At 45.4% G+C, this 15883-nt stretch overlaps 1 protein-coding gene across 2 annotated transcripts; it reads left to right on the top strand.

Moving 5' to 3' along the window:
- Window positions 1–4281: 4281 nt before the first annotated feature.
- Window positions 4282–11314, top strand: GJA4 (gap junction protein alpha 4). 2 transcript variants are annotated; one of them, XM_081018315.1, is made up of 3 exons: window positions 4282–4492; window positions 5777–5840; window positions 8277–11314. In XM_081018315.1, the coding sequence occupies exon 3, from the start codon at window positions 8283–8285 to the stop codon at window positions 9339–9341; it is 1059 nt and encodes a 352-aa protein (XP_080874441.1). In that variant the 5' UTR covers window positions 4282–4492; window positions 5777–5840; window positions 8277–8282; the 3' UTR covers window positions 9342–11314. The 2 variants fall into 2 exon arrangements, with proteins under 2 accessions (XP_080874441.1, XP_080874442.1); XM_081018316.1 differs by lacking the exon at window positions 5777–5840.
- Window positions 11315–15883: the final 4569 nt, after the last annotated feature.

The raw sequence follows: 15883 nt of genomic DNA, 5'->3' as shown, positions 1-15883 counted from the left end.
TGTGATGTAGACCAGACAGTAGCACACTAATCTCAACGCCCCTGCTAGTTAGTCAGGGATCTGTACGCGATCCCTAACTAGGTGGCAGTAATACTGTGGCTGATCCAGAAGATGATGAAAGAAACAGCAAGTGGAGGTAAATTATCACTGAAGCACCAACACTTGCCAGCCATTGGAGAGGGAGGATGCCACCAAGCAGGATCAAAAGAGGTAACTATAAAGGAATGGTTTTTATTTTGTTTGAACCCCACTGAAATAGGTATTTCCAACCCCAATATCTAAGCTGGAGAATTGTTGTGGTCCAGTTTGCAGCTGATATGAAGGCACCTGCTGTGGCTTCCTGGCTGAAATAAACAGACCCCCAATGTGCAGCTGCTGACAGGCTGGAAAACCCCATTAGAGCTGCAATCCTTGAGCTCCATCACAGAAGAATGAAGGGATCCAACCAAAATGAAAATATGACATGTAATCAATGAACCTGGCTTCAATGTGTGAATGCTAAGAGCCATCTCCATCAAGCTGAGATTCATACCCTCGCATTCCTGCCAGCTCAGGGACACTCAGCACTCACAGCCCCACAGTGTTAGGAAGACCACACCTTGGGTGCACGTCCTACTTTGCAGCTGCCAAGTGTTGTTAAACTTTAATACTATCTAACCAAGAGCCAACCTGCCCCAGGAAGCCGAGATCAGTATCAATTATTCACCAGCCCTTAATAAATATTACACACCAAAAAGTTATTGAAAGAATTTCCGTTTTATTTCCTCTTAAAGAGTCTTCCAGGTACTGGTTGCAGCTCACCTGGGAAACTCTGATTGCCCCCCACTTGCTCTCCAGCCCCTACCCAACAGCTTTGCTGGATGCTGAGTGGCTTATGCAGTAGCCTTTACTTATCTCCTTGCCAGCTGAAAGCTGAGGAGTTAATACCCCTTGTAAGGTAATAGTCTATTCAAAACACAGCAGGTGGGCTCTGCTCCCTGTAGCCAGGTATGTGGCAAGGGAAACAATGGTCCCCTGGTTTAGATATTGACATATGTACTGAAGGAAGCATACAAGAAAGCCCATCACCACCTCAAGCCAGTAAGCTCTGGGTTTATGGCATCAGCTCTTGGCAGCTATGCTCATGCTTGGATTCCAAGAGCAGTCTTGTGCAAATCCGGAACCTGGAGCTGGTGGGGCATCTCAGCCATGAATTCTCAATCCACATCAATCTTGCCTGTGTCACCAAATCCCTAGCGAAGCGTAGGTCACATCCGCACCATACATGTAAAGCACATGACTTGCCACCAGAAAAACCTACAATTCCCAGTATTCTAAGGGTTCTGGGAACTGTAGTTCCATGAGGGGCAAATTACAGTTCCTAGGATTTGTGTGTTTTAAATGGGTGGTGAGTGTTTCCAAGACCAATATAGGCCAAAATAATAATAATCAAAAGTTCCTAACCCCAAGATTCAGATTCTTGTGCTTTCCTGAGAGCCATGCACTTCTTTCAATAGCACCAGTGTCAGGTGCTCTTCCTGCACAGGATGAGCCCCAGGCCTGATCCAGAAGGGTTCTTTTTATGTACTAATTCTAATTTTTGCGTTTCACTTCAAATGCCCATTCAGAATAATTTGTCTCATTCCAGTTACATCCACCGTCTAACCTTTGCCCCCAGCCCTGCTCTCTGTTTTCCTTTGCAAACATCCACTAGCCCAGATGGAGCAACAGCTAATTCAGCAAAAGCCCTGTGATGACCCACCTTCGGAGGACGGCAGCTTAAAACTTTAATGGTGTCTTAGGGGCCTCTCCATATTTAATTCCATCCCAGCCTTTAGATCACTATGTTCTCTTAACTCAGCAAAGGGTTTATTTATGAGAGAGAGAGAGCTGTCTATTTAAAACAGCAGATGCACCAATTTTCTGGAGGGATCCCCCCCCCCCCCATAGTTCAGAAGGTGAAATTACCTTCTTTGTATTATTAAATGCTTGCTGTCCCACTGCCACCCAGTGGCCACAAGAGAAAATCGTCATTTCACAGCTTTTCTGCATTTTTTTTAACTCACGCAACAGCAGCAAAAAGAAAACTCACCCTACCCCCGCCGCTTTCTCCCCATTTTCCCAAGTCATGGGGATTTTCAGGAAAGCCTATAGTTCAGTGGTAGTGCAGAAGCACTGCATGCAGAAGATCCCAGGTGCATGCAAAGCATAAGCTCTGCCACTGAGCCGCAGCCCCTTCCCATCTAGCTCAGTATTGTAAGCACAGACTGGCAGCAGCTTTCCAGGAGGCATTTTGGCAGGGGACATTCCCAATCCTCCCTGGAGACAAGGCATACCTAGGGGTTGGTTAGGCTGGTCAGTCTTTCTGCTGAAAACAAAGATGAGGAAAGGGTTGAACAACCTCGCCTCACCATCAAAGTCAATCTGAAGTGGGCCCTGCAAATTAGTTGTTGAGTGGAACCTGAAACCAGGGTCTCATCATGGCCATAACTTTGATCATTGTAAGCTGCCCTGAGATTCCTTTTCAGCTGGAGAGCGGGATTGAAGTTCTTTAAATAAATGAAACCATCATGGTTCATCCACACGGTGTCTAATTTGGTCCTAATACAGCTCAACTACACTTCAGAACTTTGTTGTTAATCATACCTTTAGCCCAGGAGGTGGCACTGCTTCCTTACTTATAAAAATACTGTGGCTGAATTCAATCCCATCCTAGGGAAAAGTGACTCTTGTCTGTGGCTGAGCCATAGGCACTGGCTCCAGGGGGCTGAGGCTCTTTGGGCCCCCTCAGACTTTTGGGGGCGCGGGCCAGGTTCCCCCCCACACATTTTTGAGACCAAACATGGAGCAACATCAGGGCATCACATCAGGCCCCCAAGTTGGGGGCCTCTGGGCTGAGCGAAAATGGCCTCCCTAAATTATGCAGGTGGTGAAATTAAGAGGCACATGGGGGGGTCATTTTCCGGAATGTTCTCCAAGGGGTAGTTTGGGGTGGTGGCAAAAAAGGTAAATTCACCAATCATTTTCCAGAAAAATTCTCTTCTCTTAGATTTCAGGTTGGTTCATACTGAGGGATACTACATACTGCAATAGGTCACTGATGCAATAATAGAACATTAGCAATAGATTGATACTAGACCATCCACAGATCATTCCACTTCATTAGTTCTGCAATGCCTCTCCCATATTGTTTATTGTTGCATTACTGCTGTCTTGTAGCAAAACAAAACAAACTCCAGAACATTAGTTGTGCAAAAATTACAAGATTTCGCCAGGAAAGTATGAGACGTGCAGCTCTTGCAAATGAAGCAGTTTGACCACCCAGAAATGTTTGCTGCAGCAAACATTTACAGTGGTACCTCGGGTTAAGTACTTAATTCGTTCCGGAGGTCTGTTCTTAACCTGAAACTGTTCTTAACCTGAAGCACCACTTTAGCTAATGGGGCCTCCTGCTGCCGCCGCGCCACCAGAGCCCGATTTCTGTTCTTATCCTGAAGCAAAGTTCTTAAACTGAAGCACTATTTCTGGATTAGCGGAGTCCGTAACCTGAAGCGTATGTAACCGGAGGTACCACTGTATTGAGTATAACTGCCCTGATACCATCATGAGTACAAATCATTACAAAGGGCACCTGTCCTTCGGCTGATTGGTTAGTTGCAGTTTCTTTCTTGTTGTTTTCTGACAATGCAGAAGGGGCCAAAATACTGGCCTCAGCATAATTTTGCTTCCAAGCAAACACACCAAAGACCAGGCTGGGGGGGGGGACATGCTGCATTGCTAGTTTCCAAAAGATAATACCAGAGCCCCCCTACAATAAACTCCCACTGCCACTGGCCTTGCTGAGGCCTAGCTCATTCCCGATTCCCACGCTTAGTTAACTGCCGGCAAATTCCGCTTCTCCAGGATTTCCCTCTTGTTTCTCTTGGCCCAGACAGCTTCACAATGGGCAACGCTTGTTATTTCAGTCTTCGTTGTTTTCCTATGCTTCCTATTTCCCTGACTGCAGCTCTCCCCCTGCCTGCCCCCGTTTGTAAGGAAAGCAGCAAGCTAAACCCTGCAAGGCCACCGGGCTTATCCAAGCCTCTCTTAGGACTCCTGCTGTCTCCTCTCCTCTCCCATAATTTCACCCACCCATTACACGTGCCTCCAGCCAGGAAGCAAGTGAAGTCACCCTGGTTTCCCTTCTTTTTCCACCTGCCCCACCAGCTGCCCCTTGGAGGATCGTAATAACGCCACAGGACTGAGAGCCAGCCCAAAGCCTTTGACAACAGTGACTCCTCCCTTTCCCTTTAGCTCCTCCCCTCTGCACTCATCCTGGAGTTATTGTAGTCAACTTCCCCACCACCACCACCAAGCTCTTCAGAACAGTCCCGGAGTTTCCTCGATCACAGCAAGAGGGCTCTGTGCTCTCTTGCCGCAGCCTCCTTTCTCTTCTGGAGCAAAACTCAGAAGGGCAGTAATTCAAAACCAAAAACTTGGATTTGTATGCTGAGAACTTGCATTTTACTTGTTGGTGAGTACCACAGTCGGGGAAAGAACATAGGAAGCTGCCGAGTCAGGCCCTTGGTCTGTCTTCTTCAGTGTTGTCTACACTGACTGGCAGCAGCTCTCCAGGGTTTGGGGCAGGGATCTCTCCCACCCTGCCTGGGGATTCCAGGGATCAAATCTGGCACCTTCTGCATGCAAAGCAGGTGCTCTGCCATTGAGCTACAGCCCTTCCACAGATTTGTTTTGGCCAAATCTCCAAATTAGTTGGACAGCCTCAGAAGTAGCGGGCCCATTTCTTTGATTTATTTTACTTTATTCATTTATTATTTCCTACTTGCCTGTGAGTTCTTTCCACTTGGTCTGGTACTCTTTTTCCTTAATACGACCTGCATGGGACCTTGGAATGATTTAGTCGTTTAGCTAAATTTCTGTCCTACCCTCTTTCTATCAAGAGGGTATGCATGGCACAGTCTCCCATACAGACCTGCTTTGCTTCAGCAAAGTTGCCATATCCTTTGGCAACTAGTTGCTAGTTCTCATGTACTCAGTGGAAGAAGGAGCAAGCACACTGCATGTGCTCAGAGGCACACTCTTATCCTTGCGTGTATACTTCATGCGTAGCTGTCAACATTTCCCTTTTTTTAAGGGAAATTCCCTTATTCCGAATAGGATTCCTCGCAAGAAAAGGGAAAAAGTTGACAGCTATGACTCCGTGTATACTGAGCCTCAGTCCCAGTACAGAATGCAAATTCTGGAGCATGGAATCTCAGCCAGATAATAAAACACCAGATAATAAAGATAGGATCACACACACCAAACTGGCATAGGGCTGCCAACTTTTCAACCTGCCACTGTCATCATGCTTTCAATAGCGCCTTGAAACACATGCATTAGCCAGCAGTCATGTTTTCCTCCATGCCGTGAAAAGTTCTGCTGGTTGATGTGTGTCAGGCGATGAAGACACAGCTGCAGAACAGGATTTCCTTTCATCTGGCAACCCTGAACTGAGATAGCTTGTGTTTCTTCCAAGTATTGAGGGTTCCTTACTTATCCTTGATAGGCAGTTCTGGGCAGTAGCAGGCGAAAAACATTTACCTGCCCTGCCGGAATTTCCTCTAGAATAATTTAACCCTTTGATAGAGTTAAACCTGCTCCACACACACACACACCCCTTCCTTCGTTGGCTCTGTTGAGTGGGACAATCCTTTCGGTATGTGAGGTTGAAAAGGCTATCACTTTAAAAGCTGATCAAGCCCCTGACTGGACACTTCTTGATTGACTGCCTGCTCCTTTCTCTTTATAACCCCAGGGGCAAGTAGCAGAGGGCTGTGGTGGCCTTCAGAGAGGTACTAGGCTGAGAGAGGGCTTAAAAGGTGAGCAAAAGAATCTGTTTGGCCTTTGTTGTCTGTGGACTTTATGACTTGTCCCTCTGTCTTTATTTGCACTTTAAGATTAAATCTCTGTTTATGTTTTAAAGTTGGTGGTGTTAAAAATCTACGATAGGATATAGCTTTGCATTCAAAAATACCCATGTTTAGTAGCTCCATGCATGGTTTTTGAAGATACCTAAGACAGAGCTGCAGGATGAAATTGCCAAGTTAAAACAAATAACTGGAAGGTCGCATGGGTGGGGAAAGGCTCCAGAATGCAGGAATGGCTGTAGCTCATCAAGAGAGCATCAAGGTCCCAGGTTCAGTCCCCAGCGGCATCTCCAAGTAGGAACTGCTGCTGCCAGTCAGTGTGTGTAATATGGAACTAGGTGGAGCAATGGTCTGAATTCTTGTAAAACACCTTCCTATATTCTTACAGCAGCAGGAGCTCCTTATTGCTCATAGACATAGACTGTCTCCAACTAAAAGCTTGGTATGCATTCATGCTTTTAAGCACAACTGCCTTGTCTGATACAAAATTTTAAATTTAAGGGGAAGTTAGCTTTAAGGGGAAGCTCCTGCAGAGCAGCTGAACACAGCAGAGGAGAGTAGCTTTTCAAAGGTCTCCGTTTTGCACTGTATATTTTGTCAGCATGCTCAGCATCTTGCTTCCCCGCCTCCCAATAAGTTTTAATCTTTCTAGCTGTTGTTTTTTACGGGAAACTGAGGGTAACAGTGAGTGATGTGATTAACCCCAGGTATGGGGTTGTGGTTGGCTTGGCTTCTTGGTACAGATCCCTAAAGGGGCAGCATTCATTGGGCGGTTTGTCTCCTAAGTGCTAAAAGATCATAGAATCAAAGAGTTGCAAGGTATGCCAAACGCCATCTACTCCAACTCCCTGCAATGCAGTCCCTGACAAATGGCCACCCAACCTCTGTTTAAAAACCTCCAGTGAAACAGTCTACCACCTTCCTAGACAGTCTGTTCCACTGCTGAACAGCTCTAAGGTCAGGGGAAGTGAGGGTCTGTTCCCTTTGGTAGAAATATATCGTGGTGGTTTTTTTTCTAAATGTTCTGCAAATGATGAGACTATTAGGAATTTTCCTGCACAGTGGATCTTCTTACCAGACATCCACACCAAGCATGCAAAGCACTTTTATACCACTTTCACAGTCATGGTCCCCCCCCCCAAAAAAAACGAACCCAGGGAACTGTAGTTTGTCATGGGTGCTATTAGGAGAACCCTTCACGGAGCTATAGTTCCCAGCATGTTTAACAAACTTCATTTCTCAGAATTCCTTGGGAAGGAAACATGACTGTGAAAGTAGTATAAGAGTCGTAGGATCATGAGCTTTATTTATTTTTTATTTATGCAACTATTTCTTGCAAAACTTCAGCCCAACAACATGAATATATAGTGTGGATTTGACTGTTGCCTTTTCTCCTTCACAGGGCAATTTCTAGGATTAATTTGCAGGCCAGTAGGTTAACTCACATTGGTCCCAGGCCTGGGCTTAAGACACTTAATGGGCCAAGATTGCTGAAGCTAAGGAGGTCTGGGTCTTGTCAGTGCCTCACTGTGAGACATTTTGAGAATCCTATTAAAGCTGCCTCAAGTTCCACAGCAGAAAAATAAGGCCCTTCTCTTGCAGAGTTGCCTCTTCTCCCTGCTTGCTGAGCACTTTTCCAAACCTCTTCCAAAGGAGTGGTATTTTTTAAAGTGTTTTTTAGGCTCCTAACATCACTATGGTCCAGAATTTGTATATGCATATATCTGTACTTTTCTGCTTTAAATTCTACTCTTAAAACTGTACTCTTAAAACTGTCCATGAAAATTCTGGATAGGCAAATATTCTAGTCCTCAAAGTATCTTGTTACTAGATAGGTGGAGAGGGCGGTGTAGAGCATGGGAACAGTTAGCTGGTCCTTTCTCTCTATCCCAAAACTGTCTTTTAAAAATGGGATGTTCTGTAAGGATTGTTCTTGTCCAGATGTAGAAGAGCCTGAAACACTTCTGGATTCCTCTGCCCTTTGTTATTTTGAAAGCAAGTCCTGACACTTCTAGAAATTCAGCTGCTCTTCGCTTCCACAATAGCAGGGCACCAGGGGTGAGACTTGCGCAAGTTACCATTTTGTATTTTAAGTTTGGGGTTCCTTATTTCAAAAAAATAAAATACAATAATTATATAGGAAGTGTGCTTGCTCATACTTGGTCCTCAATTGTGCTGGTCTCTCCCCACCCCAAGCTATCTAAACTTTCACCTGTAAGTTTTTGGGGCAGGAACCTTCCTTGTTAATTTTAGTCGGAAACACCACCTACACTGAATGGTGTTATGGAAACAATATTTGCAAAACTTCGCTGTGTGGCTATGTATCACATAGCAAGTAATCAATAGTGGCTTTTAAGTGGTAAAAGTATGTATTGTGCTCTCCCTTAGCACAAGATGGGTGACTGGGGCTTCCTGGAGAAGTTACTGGACCAAGTGCAGGAGCACTCGACGGTCATCGGCAAAATCTGGTTGACGGTCCTCTTCATCTTCCGCATCTTGATCCTGGGCCTCGCTGGAGAGTCCGTGTGGGGAGATGAGCAGTCAGACTTCGTTTGCAACACCAAGCAGCCCGGCTGCCCCAACGTCTGCTATGACAAGGCTTTCCCCATTTCCCACGTCCGTTACTGGGTCCTGCAGTTTCTCTTTGTCAGCACACCCACTTTGGTCTACCTGGGGCACGTCATCTATCTCTCCCGGCTTGAGGTGAAGCTGAAGGAGCGGGAGAGTGAGCTCCGGGCTCTGCAGTCTAAGGATTATAAGGTGACAGCCATGCTGGTGGCGGTGGAGAAGAAGATGGCCAAGATCTGCGTGGCAGAGGATGGGAGGATTAAAATCCGTGGGCCTCTGATGTGGACCTACACCATTAGTGTGGTCTTCAAGAGCATCTTTGAGGCTGGCTTCCTCCTTGGCCAGTGGTACCTATATGGTTTTGTAATGCATGCCCGTTATGTCTGTCAGGGGGACCCTTGCCCACACCATGTGGACTGCTTTATGTCCCGCCCCACTGAAAAAACTATCTTCATCCTCTTCATGCTGGTGGTGGGCTTGATCTCCCTCGTTCTCAACCTTCTGGAGCTATTCCACCTCTGCTGCAAGAGCCTGCTGCACAACACCAAGGAAAGAGACTGCTGTTCCCCCTCCTCTGCTCCTCCCATGCCCTGTGAGGCCAACAGCTTCCCCAACAAGCTTTGCGGTGTGCCTGAGGAGGCTTATCCCGACAAGGCTTTCTTCTACCTCCCAATGAATGAGAGGCCTTCTCCGCCCTACCAGGCATACAACAAACTTTCCAGTGAGCAGAACTGGGCCAACTTCAACACAGAAGAAACCTTGGCCTTGCAAGGCAGGAATAAGCCCCCTGACGTCTTTACCACAGAAGCCCCCATAGTCCATCTCTCTCAGGAAAGGCAGTCGAGCCGGCCTAGCAGCAGTGCTTCCAAGAAGCAATATGTCTAGCAGACAAAGCAACCATTACAGAAGATGGATGTTGTCTTCCTTTGAGGCAACTCTGGGTTTACTCAGCTAATTAGCCTTCCTGATAATGGATGGCTCCCTTCCGATTTTGACAAAAGTGGCCATGTCTCAAATGTTCTTCTCAGGGGCCGCCTTGTTTTCTACCATGTGAAACCTGCTGTACCAAGTAGGGCTATCCTGGCTTTCGTATAGACATAAACTGAACCTTCCAGGTAGAGTCTACCATGGGACATCTTCTGGGCCAATGAAATGGCTGCTTCACAGACATTCAGTCATCCAAGTGTCAGAGGGTGACTAGTTGGTTGGGGAGGGGCATTTGTTGGTCTTCTTTTTGTGTTAGGCCTTGCAGGTGAGGACGGTTAGCAGCAACCACCTGAGGAGGAGGAGGAGGAGGAACAGGCACCTCTACCAGCTTGGCACTATGCAGGAGTTGGCCTTGCTTTCTGGAAGATGATTTGTATCCTAGTGCAGAAGACACAGAGGAAAGTGTTTTTGTTTTCAGTGGGAAGAAACTTACTGTTGTGGCTTCTATTCCCAGATAGCAACATGGTTGTATGACAGTCATATATCATTTTTTCTTTCCTTTTCTGTACAACTCCCTGGTTTACAGGAAGTCTGAGTAGGATAGCAAAACTGCGAGCCATATACAGTCATGTTGGACTAAAAACAGAGTTCCTTTCACATGCGGGCATTTTAGGGAATATCGGCTACTGCCGAAGTAAGCTTGTCAAGCAGACCTCCTCGCTGATAGAGTTTGGTTGGTGTGGCTTAAGTACTTTTCAGTTATTTCTTGCATGTTGTGCTCCTTGATGGCAACTGTCACTGGAAACTGTCCCTGAAGGCTTTGTGCCACATTACGGAGTTCACCTTCACTGTATAATGTAACCACTAGCACTTGATCTGAAAAAGACTTTTGCACTTCCAACTTGATAGCTTTTTTGCTGGCTTGGGCTGATGGGAGGTGGAGTCTAATAACATCCAGAGAGCACTACATTAGCCATCTCTGCCAAAGACAAACCTAAAGAAGGTTTTAGTTAATTTGTTCACCAATTCATCAAAACTTTGTCTCCTGATCATTTTCTGAAGTGTCATTTTTTTTCATCAAAAGCAAGACTGTGGTCCACTGGGCTGTCAAGAAACTGGTGGCGTGTCTGTGGCTGTTAACTTTTGTTTGATGTACATTCCAATGCATATAGGGCCCCCTCCCTGCCATACTGGATAACAGTTGGTCCTCTTGGATTCAGTGTCTGTTCCCCTGCTTAACCCCACTATGTAGAATGATGCGTTAAGTCATAAAACACTGTTTACTATTCTCTTTTTAAGATGTCAGATGTTTTATATATGTATCTTTAAGTATGGCTGTATTGCCCAATCTCTATCCTGGATTCTTTATTTTGCTGTCCTGTCCCTTCTGTTAATTTATTACAATCTTAAATCCTGTATAGTCTGAAAAGGCAAGCTGGATCTTCTGCATCTGTTGCTGAGGCAGTGTCCAAAAGTTAAAAGTAGGAATCTCACCTGAATCTCACAGAAGGATATGCCTGTTGAGCTGCCTTGGGAAGAGGTCTTTATCCATTTCTGAACTAAGACAAAGGGCAGGGGTGTCTTAAAATGTTTATCTGCAGCAACTTGTTGCATAGAAGTGTTGGCTTCAATAAGAATATGGCAGCTCCCTCTTTGTAGCATCCAACATCCCAACCAACAGGATGTTGGGCAACCTGATTTTTCTCGGTCTCCAGTGAACTGTTCTTACTAAAGCTGTGAAAAGGAGATCTGTATCTGTTGGTTTGATGTCAACCAGCATGCAATATGGAGAGCTTACTTCCCCACTGCCAAACTGGCCAAAGTTGAATGAACAGCAAGGGCGCAAGTAGAAAATTTGGGAATACATTTAGTAGTATTAAAAGTGGTTTGTTTGTTGTTGTTTTTCAAATTAAAAGAAAAACATGAGACCATCTTGTGTGTTCATTAAGACTGCTCCTTGAACCCTTTGTTACATACTCTGTGCTTGAAATGAAAAAGTAGGTTATGGGAAGTGAGGGGGAAACTGCCTTGTGTTTCACAACAGGTGTGGCCAGGCTTTTGAGGGCTCCTTTGCTTATTTAACTGGTGCCCCAACAGCTATTAACCCAGATCTAGCTTCATAAAGAACATACTGTATATGACAACCAAAGCACAGCTGCCCTTTAAAAGTTGCACTTCTCAAAATGCTGCAATGCAGTTCACCAATCAAGTAACGGGTACAAAAACATATATGCCAGGGCAAGCGGTATGTGTATTATTAATGATAATACTATACAAAAAAGCCTTACATTGGGGGAAATTGCTTTGGAAATGTGTGTATAGTAAGCAAAAATGTATAGCCGGAAATATGCTGATGAATACTCAATATGACTTCTTAATAATAATCCCAAACTGATGAGACAATGTAGGAAATGGAACATGACTGGAAACAATGAGAAACAGAAATTGACAAACCTTCCTACCCCATTTGCAACATACATAAATTATAGGCAGCTCAAAACTTCATTCTACCTTATGAGCAAAACATAGAACGGGGGGGGGGGGGGGGGGCTTTTACAGCCAAACGGCTGCATTTCCCCATGACTTACCTGCCAGGGGCTGCATGCCAGTGGGTGGGGTCAGAGACCAAAAGTGTAGGACAAATGGAAATGCTGCTTTCATTTGTACACTGGCCTGTACATTCCAGCCAAGATGATGTGGTTAGATTGGTGCACTAGGACCTGGGAGACCAAAGTTCAAATCCCCACTGACCCTTGAGCCAGTCATTGCCTCTCAGCCTAACCTATCTAACAGTGGTGTTGTGAAGATTAAGTGAGGAAGGGAGAGCCCCTACAAACTTTGCTCCAGGTTTCTGCTCACGAGTCTGGCATCCTCTCTTTATTTGCTTCCAAGATTATACTTCCCGCCATTTGCTTGCTGTTATTCTGCCTTGGATTTTGACAAGCTGGAACCGGTGCAGAAATAATAATAATAATAAATTTTTATTTATACTCTGCCCTTCCCAGTTTAAAAACTGGGCTCAGGGTGGCTAACAGCAAATATAAAACATTGATTAAAATGTGACTTTAAAACAGCATAAAATACAACATAAAATGCAGCATCAATATTAATAAAATTCAAAAATTCAGGGGTCATTGGGGGGGGGACCCCAGTCAGTAGACATCAAGTGATCACCAGGGCTAACTGGCCAAGTTAGTCCTACTAGGGACAGCAAGGCGACCAGGGAAGAATTTAAATGTGGGGTCCCAGAAAGGGTTTCTTCATAGAAGAGGAAAGGGGGAAAGGGAATAGAGGATCAAGCTAATTCAAACTGAAGGCCAGGTGGAATATCTCTGTCTTACAGGCCCTGCAGAAGGAGATCAAGTCCTGCAGGGCCCTAGTCTTGTGGGACAGAGCATTCCACCAGGTTGGAGCCGTCACTGAAAAAGCCCTGGCCCTGGATAGTCTGGAAGAAGAGGGTGGCCAAGTTGATAAACGAAATGAAACCTTATGAGGAACAGTTGAGGAAGTTGGGTATGTTTGGCCTGGAGAAAACTGGTGGGTGGGTGGGAGAGAGAGAGAGAGAGAGAGAGGAGTGCCATCTTCAAGTACCTTAAGGTCTGTCACATGGAAGCAAGCTTGTTTTCTGCTGCCCCCAGAGGATAGCAACCCAAACCAATGGGTTCAAGTTACAAGAAATGAAATTCTGACTAAACGTTAGGAAGAATGTTCTGTTGGTAAGACCTGTTCAACTGTGGAACAGACGAGTTTGGAAAGTGGGAAACTCTCATTGGAGATTTTTAAACAGAGGTTATATGGCCACCTGTCAGGGAATTCTTTAGCTGTGACTCCTGCATTGCATAGGGTTGGACTAGACAGCCCTTGGGGAACCCCTTCCAACTCTACAATTCTATGATTAATATGTTGGTTTTATTCCCATCCTTTTAAAGCCACAGTCCTGAAAACCCTGGATTCATTTCATTTCAGTTGATTTCATTTTACTTGGCAGCATTCCAGCTGTGTCAGCCATTTCTGCTACATCAGCAGCAAAGCAGGGTCAATTTCTTTCTTTCCCATTTATTCTCATGCCCGTGTCTGCTGCTACTTATTTTAATTGCAGCCTCTATGAATATGTTAAACATTACAAGGAACCGTGAGCACCCTTGACAGATCTCTCTATGCATTTCAGCCCTTCACTCAAATATCATTTACACTAATGATAGCTTTCTAGTTTGGATATAAATTATATATTATTCTTCTGTCCTCTGAGTTTATTCCTGCCTGCTGCAATATACGAAACATCTTATTCCAGCTGTCATGGTCTTTTCCCCTAGGTCAATAATATGCTATGTATGAGCCCATAAGACTGTGGGGTCTTTCAGGTGTGTGGTTTGGTTTGCACATATATACAGATGAAAGGATTCACAGCATTAACTTCTCTGGAAACCTAATGGGAAAGCAGCAGATCTTGCTTCCCCATTAGGTTTCCAGATAAGTCTTCAACCACAGCTTTGGGTCCAGGATAGAGCAAGCATGGCTCTGTCCTCCAGCTTCAAAACCCACACTACTCTCATAAACACATCCCCCAAAGGCCATCCTATTTCTCCATCCTAAGATGATGTGGTACCCAGCCAGGTAAGGTGAGAAAATGCCCACCAGTTTGTCTCTATGGCAACAGAGCTCACTTCTTAAGATGTGAATGCTTTGTACTTAGCTGAGCAGCTAAGGCCATTACATTGACAAAAAAACTAGTCTGGCAGGTTTCCACTTGTGGATGCTACCCTCCCAGATACAGGATCAGGGGTTTAGAAGGGAGCCACATACCATCCTCACTGACCACCATCACTCCTAGCCCCATCCAAACTTATAACATTGCTGTTAAGGAGATTTGAAGAAGGTTGGTGCCCCATACCCCAAGCGGGCTAGTCAATGGCTCCTCATCCACCTGGAGAATTGACCAGTGATCTGATTCAGTATAAGGCAACTTCTTATGTTTCACATTAAGAGCCATTTTGGGTCAATGGAGTTTAAGAAGCTGCATCAGGGATTCTGCAGAGCCCCAGCTCAAATGACAAAAGGGTTTTGTCTAAATGTCAGGAAGAACATCCTGGTGGTATGAGCTGCCCAAGAGTAGGACAGACTGCCTTGGAAGGTGGGGAGCTTTTCTTTGTTAGAGGCACAGGGATGCTGTCCCAGCAGATTTCCAACATCCAGGGGTTGGACTAGATGGCATTCAAGGTTCCTTCTGATTCTATTATTCTAGTCTTTCTTTTTAATGGTGTATTCAGAGGTCTTTTTTGCTTTATACACCTCTGTGTGTTGCTTTGAATGCTCAGATTATTCCCCCCCCCCCTTTTCCCTTTCTATTTAGCTTCTAGCATCTGAGTCTACGATTCATTTTAGTCAAATTACAATTGTTTGCCTGCCTCTGCTCATGAGGAGCCTATGCTTGATTGATTTTATTTTTAAACTGATCTGAAACTGTTACGTTATCTTTGATATCTTCCTGTAGTCCCCCAGTGTTTCCCAAGTGTGTGTCCGTTTCCTTTTAAAGTAGTTCACATTGCTTATCTATTGTTCCTAAATTGAATTGTCGACAAAACCTCTCGTTTCTTTTACCAAGCCCTGAAAATGAGAGCCTTGTATGCAATCTTAAAGGGCATTGCACAGCCCCTTGAAGAAACTGGGGCTGGCCAATCCCCATGAAGTGGGGAAGGGGGACCTGGGGCCCTCTGGTTAGCATTGACCTCTGACTTCCATCAGCTCCAGCCAGGAAGGCTCATAGTCTGGAATGATGGGAGTTGTGGTCTTGTGAGGTGACTCTCAGAAACATCTGGAGAGAACCAAGTTCCCTGCACCTGGCGTCTATTCTGCCCTGGAGTTCCTCCTTCCTGTGTCCCCCCCGCCCCGCCCTGCTGTGCCAATAGCAGCATTGCAATTTCTCCATATGGTGAAGCTACATTTTCCTTTAGCTATAGCAATCAGTTCTTTCCTCTAGTTCCAGCTCATCCCAGCCTGCTTTTCTACCACACCAGGACTGGGGAACTTGTGGCCCTCCAGATGTTGCTGGACTGCCATGCCTATCATCTCTGACCATTGGTCATGCTGGCTTGGAGCCGCTGAGAGCTGGAGCCCCACATCTGACTTGATAGTGGTAGAGCAAACACATTGCATGCAGAAGGTCTTATATTCAATTCTCAGCATCCCCAAGAAGTCCAGGAAAAGACTCCCCTCCTCCCCCTCCCAATTCTTCCCATTCCTTGATTCCCTTTTAAGTGAATATCAGCTGGTTTCTTTGCTGGTACATCTCCCACCGCTGCACACACACACATAATGTGCCCCTGCCCAACCCTGTCCCAACACACACACCTCATTCTGCTCCTGCCTTCTCGACAGCCTGCTGATAAAAGGCCTATTCGTCCCAAACAGTTGTGTTCTTTGCTAGCCACATAATAGGTGGAAATGGATTCAAGATAAGCCTCAAAGCTCGATACGCTGGTATTGTTTTCTGTTTCTATTAC

This window comes from Podarcis pityusensis (assembly GCF_964106645.2).
Source record: "Podarcis pityusensis genome assembly, chromosome: 8".
Taxonomy (NCBI): domain Eukaryota; kingdom Metazoa; phylum Chordata; class Lepidosauria; order Squamata; family Lacertidae; genus Podarcis; species Podarcis pityusensis.
Note: the sequence above shows the minus strand (reverse complement) of the source record. Positions and strands in the feature narration are given on the sequence as shown.